This window comes from Esox lucius, chromosome 13 (genome assembly GCF_011004845.1).
Source record: "Esox lucius isolate fEsoLuc1 chromosome 13, fEsoLuc1.pri, whole genome shotgun sequence".
NCBI classification, from domain to species: domain Eukaryota; kingdom Metazoa; phylum Chordata; class Actinopteri; order Esociformes; family Esocidae; genus Esox; species Esox lucius.
The window spans coordinates 6,579,005-6,593,692 of record NC_047581.1 but is presented as its reverse complement, the minus strand read 5'-3'; the positions used below and the strand labels follow the sequence as shown (position 1 = coordinate 6,593,692).

At 44.2% G+C, this 14,688-nt stretch overlaps 1 protein-coding gene across 9 annotated transcripts in view; it reads left to right on the top strand.

Moving 5' to 3' along the window:
- The window catches only part of LOC105014079 (tight junction protein ZO-2), a 125,460-nt gene that overhangs the window by 97,152 nt on the left and 13,620 nt on the right, over positions 1–14,688 (top strand). For all 9 annotated transcript variants that reach the window (XM_034296708.1, XM_020052583.3, XM_034296705.1 and 6 more), the window contains 11 exons: positions 2,182–2,306; positions 2,546–2,648; positions 3,446–4,145; positions 4,430–4,533; positions 5,336–5,489; positions 10,361–10,466; positions 10,952–11,100; positions 11,317–11,380; positions 11,584–11,734; positions 11,891–11,999; positions 13,899–14,118. In XM_034296708.1, coding sequence (XP_034152599.1) covers positions 2,182–2,306; positions 2,546–2,648; positions 3,446–4,145; positions 4,430–4,533; positions 5,336–5,489; positions 10,361–10,466; positions 10,952–11,100; positions 11,317–11,380; positions 11,584–11,734; positions 11,891–11,999; positions 13,899–14,118 — 1,985 coding nt within the window. The remainder of the gene's footprint in view (positions 1–2,181; positions 2,307–2,545; positions 2,649–3,445; positions 4,146–4,429; positions 4,534–5,335; positions 5,490–10,360; positions 10,467–10,951; positions 11,101–11,316; positions 11,381–11,583; positions 11,735–11,890; positions 12,000–13,898; positions 14,119–14,688) is intronic.

Genomic DNA, 14,688 nt, shown 5'->3' with positions numbered 1-14,688 from the left:
TGGAAGCAGTGATGTATTGTGTTTAGTGGTGTTCGGAAGTGTTCCTGAGCCCATGCAGTGATGTCCACTACAGAATCGTGTTTGTTTTTAATATTGGTTTTCGGCCGGGTCCCTTGCAAACAGAGATTTCTCTGTATTCTCTGAGTCTTTTAACAATTTACGATTTTATGTACCACAGAGGAGATCCCCAAACTCTTTGCAATTTTACCATTATTCTTATATTGTCACAGAGTGGTGAACCCCTCCCCATCTTTACTTCTGATAGACTCATCCTGATAGATCCATCTGTTACTGACCTGTTGCCAATTTACTAAACACATTAGTTGTGAGCTGTTCCACCAGGAACATTATACAATTTTATATATTTTTTTGCATTACACAACTTTTCCTGTCTTTTGTTGCCCCTGTCCCATCTTTTTTGAAACGTGTAGCTAGCATCAAACTGAAAGCGGGCATTTGTTTTTCAAGAAACAATAACATTTCTTAGTTTCAACATTTGATATGTTGTCTTTGTACAATTTTTCTGTTGAATATAGGTTTGAAATGACTTGCACATCCAGGGATTTTTCTGCATATAAAACTCCAAAGGCAGCTCCTTCCTAAAATCAAACACCGCCTCTGTGTGTCGGCGTTGTAAAACATAATTTTGCGCTCATATGTTAAATACCTGCAAAAATACTGCAGCGAATGTGACTGTAAGGAGGAGAGTTTTTTTGTGTGGAGTAGGCATATGGAGTTACTTTTGTTTCAGTAAGAACAAACAAAAGTATTAGTATTGCAAACAAAATAATAGATATTGAAAGCAAAGCATCAACTAAAAAGTGTTCATCAAAAATATATATATTGCAAATTAAATCTTTTGAAATGTGAAAACAAATGGATTTAAAATGAATAAAAATAAATCTTTGAGAGGGAATATTTTTTTCTTGATAACGCGATTTTGGTTAAAACAAATGTTTTTCCTATTTTTGGTTGCGTTACCCTGGATTTTGCTCTCGTTTTTCTTTTTTTGCGGTTGCGTGTTTTTGGCACAAATTATACTGTGTCAAAAGAGCGGAAATGCGTCATCCATTGGTCCATTGAGATGAGTAATGTCAGAAAAACAAGTGGATCCTAGTTTTCCTTTACACCCCCACATAAAACAAATCCACATTTGTTTTAACATTTTAGATGACTTCTAGCAGAATCACCTATTTTATTCCATAGAGTTCGTGAGACAAAGATGACAGGTGAAAAGATGATTAGATTAGAGTGTGTAGGTTACTGTCCCTAATGACATTACATATGCAATATACAGTGTCAAAATGTACAATGAACATATTTAAGTCACTAACAATATAAATATATGAACATGAAGACACTGGATCAGTGAAAGCAGCATAGCCAAGTACAGCTGAAGGAAGTTAAGAGAGGGAGATAAATGGCATGGCGTCAAGGCAAGGATTGAGAAAAACAGCTCTGATCCATTTGTAAAGCAAGTCAAATTAACAAGAATTTTGACTGTGAATCATTATTAAGCTTGAGTCATTTTTGTGATTTGTAGGTCTTCTAATAAACTTCGGTTTGATGTTCAATGGCAAAAATTTTCGGGTGGCTCAGACATAACAAAAAGGGAATAATACTCTGTATGCTAGAAGCATTGTATTTGGGGCCTTAGGAAAACAGCCAGGCAAAAACTATAGGCTGGAGGCACTATATGGACAGGCAGAGGAGAATAAAAATAATACACGAGGATAGAAACCTACATGTGTAAAATAATATTGTGTGTGTGTGTGTATACACGGTACCTAACATGTTAATATGTAAAGATAAATATATTGCTTGTTGTTTGGTTGCTATTAGGGAGGACCTTGTAGTGTACATTAGCTGCTCAAGTGGACATGTTCAACTGGGCAGATTTAACACTATAATAGTTTTCTTTTTCCTGTATCTGAGGGGCATCTGGTGGAGTGTGGGGTACCATCTTTACCTAATTTTGAGCCAGGAAAAACCCTGACATCAATGCATTCTAGTTTCAACTACTACAGGGTTGTGTAACATTTACCACATTACCGTACCCAAACCTGTTTTCAACCAGCGACGCGGTTTTTCTTTCCGTTTGCCCAAACCCCATCTCAATTTTCCTTCTTTTTCCACGTTCTCTCCTCACTCCATTTTTTCCTCTCACTGTCCTGCATACAGGATTCCAAGATGGGGTTTGGCATCGCCGTGTCCGGGGGGCGGGACAACCCCAATGTGGACAGTGGAGAGACGTCAATCATCGTGTCGGATGTCCTGCAAGGCGGGCCAGCTGACGGGTTACTGTTGTACGTTACATCATTTCCTCTCAATAGTCAGACCCTGATCAGACCTCCAGAGGTTTTCCCATCAATAAGTCTGGGCCATCAAGGAGCGGTTGGTTCTCGCTTCATTGTGTGAAATTACATCAGATGAAGGGAACAAACATAGCAATCTAGTAGAAAGTGATTCAGCCTGTGTATATCTGGAGTGATTATGTATAGGTCTGAACTGCTGTTCTACATTGAATGTTTGTTTTCCCCCCCAGTGAAAATGACCGCGTCATCCAGGTCAACTCTATTCTCATGGACAACGTGCCTCATTCCTTTGCTGTACAGCAGCTACGCAAATGTGGGAAGACTGCCAAGATTGTGAGTACCTCTTTGATGCTATGTATAGCAGCTAGATACAGTCTAGGGATCTAAGAAGATAGAGGTTATAGAATCAAATAAAAACGTTCACAATTGACTAAAACATTTTGTCTCACTGGTGGATGACTTGGCCTTTAACTTGTAATGAACCCAGCGAATCTGACATTAACCCCGATGTAACATTTGTGAAAGTTTCTCACTTCTAGTTTTACTTCCAGTGCAAACAATATAAACGTGTGGTTTTCAATGTGTATTAGAAGGAAACCAAGGCTCCTCCCGCGCCAAAGGAAAAGCCAAATTCCTCCCTTCCGCTAATTTCAGTAGTGTTAATCATACACAACAGGCTTGATATCCGCCACCTAGTTTTGTCACTGTCTTCGACCTAATTCAGATTTTTCCAAACGATCAATGACAGACACCCCAAACTGGGAACTGCTACTCATTACCTAATTCTATGTAAGCCAGATCCTCAAAGTTGCGAGATGCCAGACAGGTGATATGAAGACCGGCAGTTCTATCATTGACTTGGCCGGAGTGGAAAACCTTGAACCTGTCAGAGATGATCCGGACGGTGTAAAACAACTTGCCCGGCTGTGTAGCGTCACTCAATTGAGCCAACATGTATTTTCTAGCTGATTCGACTCCTGGCTCTGTGTTCCCGTGTGTCTCTTGGGTGTTTACTAATGCCATCCTTTCCCTCAAAATGCTGCACTCCAGTGTTTTTAGAGTGCAGTTATGCCTGGGCTGTTCAGCATCTTAACTTTTTAGTCTCTGTTTGTCTTTTTGTTTTCCCCCAGATGGTGAAGAGGCCTCGGAAGGTGGCTCTCCACTCCCTGAAACGCCCACCCTCCCCCGGCGCCGAGAGTCGTGAATTCGGCACCACCCGTTACTATGACGCCGACGACAACCAGAGCGACAGCGGCTGGCACCGCGGCAACGGCGGTCCCGGCTACCCTCGCGATCTCACCCCCGACAAGAACTACCTGGATCCCGACTATGGTAGCCGTGGAAACCGGGGGAGGAGCCGCGGGCGGAGCATTGACAGGGCGTCACCGAGCCCGGAGCCTCGTCGTGACAACAACAGGGGCCGGACCTTGGACCGGGAGCCGCCCAGTCCCGAAAGGATGCGCTATTCACGTGAACGCAGCCGGGGGAGGAGCATGGACAGAGCATCGCCGAGTCCGGAGCGGCACCGTGACAACAGCCGGGGGCGGGCCTTGGAACGTGAGCCTCCAAGTCCCGAGAGGCCGCGCTACACACAGGATCGCAGCCGGGGGAGGAGCGTGGACCGGGAGGACAGCTATGAACGCGGAGGGGGGAGATACGGTGACGGGGGAGGCACTGGGGGGAGGATTGTGAAAAGTAAGAGTAGAGACCATCTCCAGGAGCTGTCCCCCTCGCCTTCCCCGGACCTCCCCCGAAGAGGAGGAGCCAAGGACCTGGAGCCGCTGGAGAAACCGGTTAACGTCCTGTTGGTCAAGAACAGACCCAACGAAGGTGAGTCGCTGATGGCACTTCCTCCCGAAGAGTTGATGTGTCATGGATGCAGGACCCTTTTAAACCGTATTCCCTGTCTACAGCAGTGCATTACTGAACATTCACTGTAGGAAAGGGGCAACTTGTTAGGATGCAGTACGTCGTTACTGCTTTGAATTGGAACAGTCTGTTTTTCGTGTTACAAATGTTGGGAAATGGTCAGGTTTTAAGGTCCGATTGGAGGCATGTTCTCTGGTCCTCCCTGACTAGTCACTAACTGTGCCTGGGTTTGTCTATGCGTTTAGAATATGGACTTCGTTTGGGCAGTCAGATCTTCATCAAGGAGATGACCAGCACAGGACTGGCTTCCAAGGATGGAAACTTACAAGAGGGAGACATCATTCTCAAGGTTATATTGAACACACACACACAATCTCTTTCTCACACAAACATTTGTTGTCATCTTGTTCTCCACACACACTCACAGTACACTCTTAATGTACGCTGAATTGGTGGTCATTGCGATCGCTTTGAAGCAGGATTGTTCCTAATAGGAACATTTTAAATGGCTCTCATTCCTATCGCTCTACCTTATACCCCCATCAGAATGACTATCCTACACCTACTTACACTTATCTCTCTCATTCCTATCGCTCTACCTTATGCCCCCATCAGAATGACTATCCTACACCTACTTACACTTATCTCACTCATTCCTATCGCTCTACCTTATGCCCCCATCAGAATGACTATCCTACACCTACTTACACTTATCTCTCTCATTCCTATCGCTCTACCTTATGCCCCCATCAGAATGACTATCCTACACCTACTTACACTTATCTCTCTCATTCCTATCGCTCTACCTTATGCCCCTATCAGAATGACTATCCTACACCTACTTACACTTATCTCTCTCATTCCTATCGCTCTACCTTATGCCCCTATCAGAATGACTATCCTACACCTACTTACACTTATCTCACTCATTCCTATCGCTCTACCTTATGCCCCCATCAGAATGACTATCCTACACCTACTTACACTTATCTCTCTCATTCTTTTTGTTTCTATCTTTTTCTCATGGTTCTTCTGTCCCTCTGCTTTTTGTTTCTCTCTCTTTGTGTCTCTTTCTTTTACTTCTACTCTCTCTTGCCCCTTCTCTGTCTTCTCACTCCTTCCATCCTGATTTCCCACTCGTCTGTCTCCAGATAAATGGGACGGTTACAGAAAATCTCTCTCTGAGCGATGCAGGGAAGCTCATAGAGAAGTCAAGAGGAAAACTCCAGCTGGTCGTCCAGAGAGACCGCCGCCAGATCCTCATCCGTATTCCGCGTCTCGTAGACTCCGACTCCGAACCTGATGGTGAGTGACTGTGGGTGATGAGCTATGACGGACACCCGTCCTGACCAATAGCAGAGCAGAAATTCATAGAAAATAGTGGGCCCAGTGATTTGCACGGCCCTGTTCTGGAAGGATATTGAGTTATGTGTCACTGCTAACTACACTGATCATGAACCAGCACCATTGTTTGGCTAAAGACTGGGAATTTCAGATGCAGTACTTGGGCCAAATCACTTGGCAGTGCAGTCAAAAAGGATGTGTTCCAGCTGACACAGTGAAGTTTAGAATTTAGGTGAAGATATGCTATTAGGTTTGGTTCTCTGAAAACAATATTCACAAGTATCCAATGGCATTATTTCAACATTTCAGACCGCCACCAGTCAGGGCCCAGGGCCCGGTTGGTGTAAAAAATATCCAGGATTTAACGCCTTTTTAGGCACATTCAACATCTGTTTAGGCACATTCAACATGTTTTTAGGCTCATTCTCAATGGCTTTTTAGGCACATTCAACTGGGTTTGGCATTTCTGCTTGCAGCTGCCACATTGCACACATTCCCTGGTCAGCCAGTCTTTTTCTGTTTAATGTACATATAGGATATAGGGACTTGAAGTCATTCATTACTGGCCTAAAGTTGGACTCTTTGCTCCGGGAGAGCTGTGACATTGTATTGCTATCGCTCAAGGCTACATCCTATATCCCAGAAATGTTTTCACCAGCCTTTTGGTTTTCTTGTCACGAAGGCGAGTCTATGATCAGTCGAGCGGACTATACAACATTAGTTAGGTTAAACAATGTTTCTCTAAGCTTGCTCCCTTCTCCCTACACAAAGCAGTTGCCATGTGATATTACAGTGTAAACCCAGATGACAGATTCTTCATGGTGTGCAAGTTAAATATGCATGATGCTTTTGGCACATTGTGTACCCGCCGGACTGATATGGCTTTACCGTTTTTAGATCTGCATTCAGTGATGGGAAGCTTTCTCTGAAATGGGTGAAATAAAAATGGAGAAGAAAAAGTTCTATTTTTCTGGGACACGGGATGTAGCCTCAGTGGTGGAAGACAGTTCTATTTGGAGTGTAGTGGCTAGGCTAAAGTACAATATTTTTTTTACGCTAAACATTTTGGACGTTTATTCTGACTCTATCAAGTTGAACTGCCATGAAGTTCCATGCAGTATTGACAACAAAAAGAGATTTCCTCAATTGTAGCATACAAAAGAGAAATCCTTTTTTGTCTTCTCTCTTCCAGATAAAATGTCATACTTTTAGATGAAGAACCACCCAAGAGACTACTGTAACGTTTGCATTGGTTGCCTTAAAGCTGTAAACCTGCCACTAAATTACATACTATGTTGTAAAGCTTTTCAAACATTGCACTTCCTTTTTTGCTATTAAACTTGCATTTTTTAATACTTTCCTAAAACCAATAAAAGTATTTTAATCACTGTTTATTTTGTTCTGTGTGATTTATTAAGTACAGTAGGTTGAATAATGCCAATGGAACAAATCTTTTTTTCTTGAAGTACATTTTAGTACAAACATCTTTTGATGTGTATTTAGGTGTGCTAACAAGTACCTTAGATTTCTAACAGTTGAAGTGATCTGTTAGTCTTCCTATGATATCATTATTTTTTTCTTTTCATTAGTATAACATGCAACAACTTTGAGAAGGGGTAATAACATAGCTGCTTTTTAATTGCAAACACAAAAATGTGCCTGAACAACAGTGGCTTGTATTGTATGGCTGGGTAAGTCATATTTATATATGTGTAACAACATGAGCATTCTTCCTTTATTGTTAGCAGGGTTTGAGTAAGTGTCACTATTCATGTCCTATCACATACACCATGTTATTATGTACAATATTAGCATGATCTCTTCCTGTAGTTGTGATTGTGTGTTGAACTGATATCAGACCAGCCCATGAAAAGAAACAAAATGTCTTTGTCTATCACCTGTCAAAACAAACTACCTCTGAATGGGTATATGGAGAACAGCTGAAGTCACTTCAGATATGTTTGTTGTGAAGAACTTGACATTTCGCCTTAAAAAACAAACATAAAACAAGGAAGAAACCCAAAGGAAGGACAAAGTCTCAGAAAGAAAGAAATAAGGAAAAAAACACCCCTAGCAACACCCCTCCCCCTTTCCAACCCTCCCCATTCAACCCCACTGGCAGTTGAAAGACTGAGAACAACAGCATGATTACTGGCTGGCTGACCCACTTACAGCCTGGTTCTTTACTGTCCATCGCCCCACAAACCCTTAGTTTTAAATGGGGTCTTTTGGTGGATTTGTGTATCGGCCAATGTTTAGCCAACCTCATCGTAATCCGGGCATCCAGGGTCGCTCCTCCCTCACCCAGTTCACCTTCTGTGTCCCTCTCTCGCCCATGTTTCTCTCACCCATCCTCACCCCTCTGTATAATCCAGACTGTCCAGATGAGATTGCCAGGCTGAAATTAATCCCAGCGTCCATAATGGAACAGATCTGAGGGCTAGTGTGTCTGATAAGGTTAACGCTAATCCCAAACCTTTCCTCTAAATTACCCCCATGCGCTTTCACCCTAGAGTAAAAAAAATAACTTCTAACGCTGGATTTGATCTGTTATTTTTCTGTAGCTCGGTTTGTTTATCTCTCTCGTCCCCTGCCAAAGACCCAGCCTGTGCCTTTGCCAGTATTCTGATTAAAAAGAAGGATGGAGAAGGGTAGAATGGGAGGGATGGGAGAGGGCCGGGCCCACATTGCAATGCCAGACCACTCTGTTCAGAGCATAACAGACACACACACGCATCGAAGCCAGCCCGAAACACAGACGCACAAGCCTTTTTTCCTTCTCTAGTTTTAACCTTTTTGCGGCTTGTGAGTTATGATATCGGAATGGCCTCCTGCTGCTGTGCTTGTGTGGCTGTCCTGGAAATATATTTGCTGTTACGAGAGGTTGTCTGTCTGTCTTCGTCCGCCTGTCTGTCTGTCTGTAGTTTTTTACAGGAGCTGAGGAGGCTTAATGCAACAGGAACTTTCCGATGCAACACCACCACTCAGTAAATACCTTCCTCACACCTCCCTCCCTCCCTCTCTCCTCCTTCCTCTTGTATTATCGGTCCTTCGCTCTTGCCTCTCTCTCTTGCCTCTCTCTCTGCCTCTCTCTCTGCCTCTCTCTCTGCCTCTCTCTCTGGTGGACCAGTCATCTCTTCCCCTCTGCTGGTGTTGGCTACACGCGGCTGTGTGACAGTAGCAGTCTAAGGGACATCAACTGGAACCCATTCAGTAGCCATACGTTCAGTAGCCATACGTTCAGTAGCCATACGTTCAGTAGCCATACGTTCAGTAGCCATACGTTCAGTAGCCATACGCTCAGTAGCCATACGCTCAGTAGCCATGCGCTCAGTAGCCATACGCTCAGTAGCCATACGCTCAGTAGCCATGCGCTCAGTAGCCATGCGCTCAGTAGCCATGCGCTCAGTAGCCATGCGTTCAGTAGCCATACATTCAGTAGCCATACGTTCAGTAGCCATTTAATGACCTGTCCCAGACAAACTCCCCCACTAACAAATTTACTCATCACTTTTTGAAACGGCCAATAGTTAAATGTGAAGAACGTATTGAGTAATGGAGTGTGACTGAAAATACTGCCGGCGTACATCGTAACTAGCGTCCCAAGTACTGAGCTGTAGAGAGGGGGTGATTGAGTGTCTGTGAGTTTTATCTGGCCGGAGCGCATTGGTTTTTACGTATCACTCAAGGCCCATAGCTTATATACGTGGGTAGGGTGCTAGATACTACTGTATACTGTACATTTGTTTCAATACAAGGCTCATTTTAAACAGGGACTTTTCACAGACTTTCTATAACATGGTTTCTGTCAAAGCCTGTTTTGAGCTCCTTTCCGCAGGCTTCTATGTCTGACAACTCCCCCTGTCTTCTTTTCTCGTCTTCTGGCACTTCCGAGCACTGCTCTGAGTCCGACACTTTGGACAGCCACAGATTGACAAGATCCAAACCCCTGACAGACAAATGAAAGGCTTCTCATTGGCATTGGCATCAGAGGGAAGGAACGGGAACAGCCTGGCAGAACACATTGACTGGGGCCTGTTAGATCTGTACAATCGGTGTGTGTCAGGAATGTGTCTACTGGCGCTTGCTAACCTCTCATGACACTCGTATGAGACTGTTTGCCTACTACCCTGACATACTTAGCAATATTAAGGAAACATTGGAGTAAAAGAGAGGAAACAGGAAATTTCAAGCAGACTTTTCAATCACCGCCTGAAAACATAAAAACAATGAAACCTTCAATAGAGTTTCAGACATTTGTAGAGTGTATGCCAAAACACATGGAAGCTGTTATGGTGACTAACTTTTTTACTTTTATCGGTCGTCTCTGGTTTTAGAATAAATGCACTGCACTGATCTGGAGAGTAACTGCTTTAGTCATAAATAGTACAATATTTGCAGACTAAATACTGTGTCATAATGGCTTTGTAAATTCAGAATTTCTAACAGTCACAACAGTTTGGAATAATGTAACTATCTTAGCAATAAGGAACATGGGGGTGTTCTTTTGGTTTAGAATGGCAGGATCTACTTTGCATAAATACTGTAGATTAAGAAGGACCGTTTAGTACAGAACTGTGGGATGTGCTTTGAAGTCACACAGAGCATGGGTTTGACAGAATACTTAAGTAACTTTGGTAACTCTACTGGCCGACTCTTGGCTCTGACGCAACTACCGCTGGGTTGGTGATGGGCCTATTTCTTGGGACAACAAATCAGGTTTCCGCTTGTGTACCTGTGTGATTCTCCTGGTGAAGGGAACAACCATCAGCATTTGCTGCCACGGTAACACCCTGTTTCTCTTCCTCTTTCCCCTTATCTCTCTTTCTCAGACATCTCCGAGATGGAGTCCTACCATTCCTACTCTCCACAGGAGGACCGGCGGTCTCGTCAGTCGGACCTCTCCTCCCACTCCTCCAACGATAGAGAGAACCCCAGGTATGAGGGAGGGATGGAGGGAGATGCATGAGAGCAGATGGGCAGTCGCAGGAGAGCAATGGAGGGTTGGAGCAGATATATTTTCTATGAATAAAAAGCAAAACGTGGAACATACTACTTTTTTTCTTGCCATTGTCACATTGCAAAAAGTTAGTCTGTGCTTCATCGTGCTTGTAGCTGAGAGTCTACAGAATCATCCCCCTTCATTCTACTATAAAAGAAGACCAATTAATAAAATGTAAAAGTAGTGCCAGACTTGAATTTGCTGGACACCAGTATTGGAACCATGTCCAACTAGGGAGGCAGGAAGTTGAGTCTGTAGGTCAGTTGGTATACAGTAATGCTTGCATAACCGGGGATGTGAGTTCAATTAGGGGGGATCATTACAAAAACATTCTAAAGTATGAATGTCGTGCAGGTCAGTTAGATGTGGTGTCTTTCAGTTTTGCTTTGACCAACCTGTCCAGTGTGTGTCTCCCATCCAGGCCTGTGACCAGTCTGCAGGACTCTCCCAGGGTAGCCAAGATGTCTGCCATGGCCTCACCCTTCAGGGTGCCTGCCCCACAGGACCCCCCCGCCCCCGGGCCTGCCAACCTAGACTCAGGGGGGCCGCAACGCCTTGACGAGCCGAACGGTACCCACAATGCATAATTTCTCCACTTTGCATCTAGAAAACGTCTTGTACTCGTGTACTTGTCATATTATTATTATTATTTTTTTAATCTCATAAAGTGCCCATGTTTTTAATTCACAGTTTTTCAGTGGCATTTTCACAACGTTTTCAAATGCATTTATTATTTAGATGTGTGAGAGCATGTTAATGTGTGAATGTGTTTTGGTTGTGTTCTAGCTTCAGTAAAAACCACTCCAAAGATTCTGCTGCGCCCCAGTCCAGAGGACGTGGAACTCTATGGGTAAGTGGATCAGATACATTTCTACTCCCCTCTATCTTTTCTCATTCCTCCTCTTCTCCTTCCTTTTCTCTCATCCTCCTCTTCCATTTTCCCTTTTTGTTTTGTGTGTACAACTGGGTAGTTTATGTAGTTATATAGTCACAGCCCTGGTTCTGAAGAATTACACCGTTTGAGTTGTTTCTGTCGTAACCGTATTCCCTCAGGCCGAACACGGTGATGGTGAGTTTCCAGAAGGGGGACAGCGTGGGTCTGAGGCTGGCGGGGGGCAACGACGTGGGCATCTTCATCGCTGGCATTCAGGAGGGCAGTCCTGCCGAAGAGGAGGGGCTACGCACTGGAGACCAGATCATGAAGGTATCCACCTTTGACCTTGAGCGACATCTGAATTCAATAGAAAACCTCAAATTGTTGTGTTAGTCCCTGGCAGACACATTATGAATCGTAGTCTGTAAAACTACTCGTAATTAGATTGTGAAGTGTGTGTGTGTGTGTGTGTGTGTGTGTGCGCAGGTGAATAACGTTGACTTCCGAGGCATCGTGAGAGAGGAGGCCGTACTCTTTCTGTTGGAAATTCCTAAAGGAGAGGATGTCACCATACTGGCCCAGAGCAAACCTGACGGTGAGGTTTCTTCAGCACAGCTCTGAGGAGAAGTTGGAGTGGGTTGGTCCGTTTTCCTAGAAGTCTAGTCGGAATACGCTGAAGGTTGATATTTTAATTCTCAGGGTTGATATTTTACTCCGTTCATTAGACTCCCATTTACCTATTGCACATGCAGCAGCTGCTCTCCTTACCGTCCCCATAAAACCTCAAACCCACGACAGAGTTCCAAACAGGGCTAGACAAGACAGCGCAATGCGGATTCCATTGTGTTCAACTACAATACATTAAAACTTTGTGTCTTAAGTAAAAACCTTGAATTCCAATGGCACGAGAAGAACCCAAGAACAGGGATATGACGGGTTTAAAGTGGACAGTGGAATAATGCCTCAAGCACAGAACTGCACACTGCTCTCCACGCTCTGCTTGTTACTCATTAAACAAACACCGTGGGTCCGACCCCAGGGCCACACACGCACGCGCGCTCACACGCACACAGACCAACTTTGTGTCAGGATGATACAGAACACCAGCTTGTTGCCCATCGGCACTGGAACCAGTTATAGCCAGACACACACACACGTGCGCACACAGAGACAAGGACATACAGTTGCATAATGCCTCCTAAAGCATTGCCTCCTAAAGCAGTTGGCCCTGAAATGTGACATGTAATGACGGAATCTTTGTTACTGTATTGGCATTCACCGAGATGTATTCCTGTGTGCCAGAGGAGAACAGTGCCACTGTTTAGTGCCAAAAGTTTCAGCACGGCTGCTCCACTTGATCTGTTTGAACAGGACAAGACCCAAATGGGACTCATCCGTTTTATAGCGCACAGCTTTTGACCAGGGTCCATAGTCCCTGTGTGTGAGGAGCCATCGTCCTCTAACGGACGGACAGAGATGGACAGGCTGGGAGGGGCAGTGTATTGTTGGGGGTGCCGCCCGTTATCCAGCCAGGCAGTGCAACGCTAGCAGCTGGGTTGTAGGAAGGCAGTGTGGGGATACTATTGATCTTGGAGACCCACCAAACCGTGTGCTCTATACACTGACACACACACATTCACCGCCAGCGTAGACAAGGACAGGCATGACTGACCTCTACTGTCACAATCACTCTTATCTGTTTCTCCTTTTTTTCTTTCTTTTTCCCCTATATTTTTTTTTTCTTCTCAATATTGCTTTATTTCTCCCTTTTTCTTTCTCCTAATGTCTTATCTCTTTCTCCCTCTGTTCACTCCTGCTTCCCGCCTCTGCCTCTTTCTCCCTCTGGCCTTTTTCTTTCTGTCCCTTGCTCATAATCCCTCTCCATCTCTTTTGAGCGAGTGCCTGGGGGTTAGAGGTCTGCTGGCGTGATCTGTGAATCGTGGGACTGAATGGGGACACAGGGAAGTAGAACATGGAACCTGGCTAGTAAGGAACAACATAAGCCACTAAATGTTCCAGTTGACTCTCGAATTTGTTCACTGGCCATTAAGGCGTACAGGTTTGGACTCTAAGCAAGTGCAAGGCTGGACCAAAGGCTCTGTAAATCTCCAGGGGGTGTTGACCACTGAAGCACAGTGTTGTACATTTCTACATGGAACAAAAATATACAAATAACCGCAACATGGCAACAATTTCAGCAATTGTAAAGTTTTAGTCAAATCAGTCAAATGAAATTAATTAATTAGGCCCTAATGTATGGATTACAGACATAGGAAATTAAAACAACATATCTTCTATTCTATAACAATCTTCTATTTCATCTCAAGAAACAAGGGCCCAATACTTTACTTTATTTTTATATTTATTTTACAGCTTTACAGTTTTTTATATTTTTGTTTGCTGTTCTTGTTGCATGAGCGAGGAGCGAAGCCTGATTTATCTCATTGTTCTTAATTTTGTCTTTCTTTCGTCATCTTTTTTTTTCTGTCTCCAGTCTATAATGACGTCCTGTTGTCCGGACGTGGCGACTCCTTCTTCATCAGGACTCATTTTGAGTATGAACGGGAGACTCCCCAGAGCCTTGCCTTCTCCAGAGGGGAGATCTTTAAGGTGGTGGACACCCTATATGACGGCAAGCTGGGCAACTGGCTGGCCATCCGCACTGGCAAGGACAAACAGCTACTGGAGAAGGGCATCATCCCTAACAAGAGCAGGTAATCATCCGTCAGGCGTCGTCCCTAACAAGAGCTGGTAATTGTCCCTAAGTCATTATCGTCCCTAACAAGAGCCGGTAATTGTCCCTAACGAGCCGGTAAACAGGCTTAAGTCGTCATCCCTAACAAGATTGGTTAATCGCCCCTAAGTAGTCTTCCTTCACAAGTTATAGGTAATTATCCCTAACTTGTCACCACTAACAAGAGAAGTTCATCTTTCCTGAGTACCCTGTAACAAGGGCTGGTAATTGTCCCCAAGTCGTCATCACTAGCAAGAGTAGGATGTACTTACTTGAGTTATTGTTCCACTTAGCTATGACTAGATCTCCCCAAAACCATTAGTTGGTCTGGATAAAAAGCATCCGCTAAATGACTAAAATGTAAATGTATGGCCTCATGGCTGAGATTAAAGGTTAGACCAAGACAGTTGGGAGCTAGCTACAGTAGCACACTGGGGTCAGGATCAGGCCCTTGTATAGTAACTTTCAGAGGAAAGATAAGATTCCCCAGTCATCCTTTGACTGCCACGGGATCACTCAGCCGGAGTCAAATAAGAGTCAAATCTCTCAC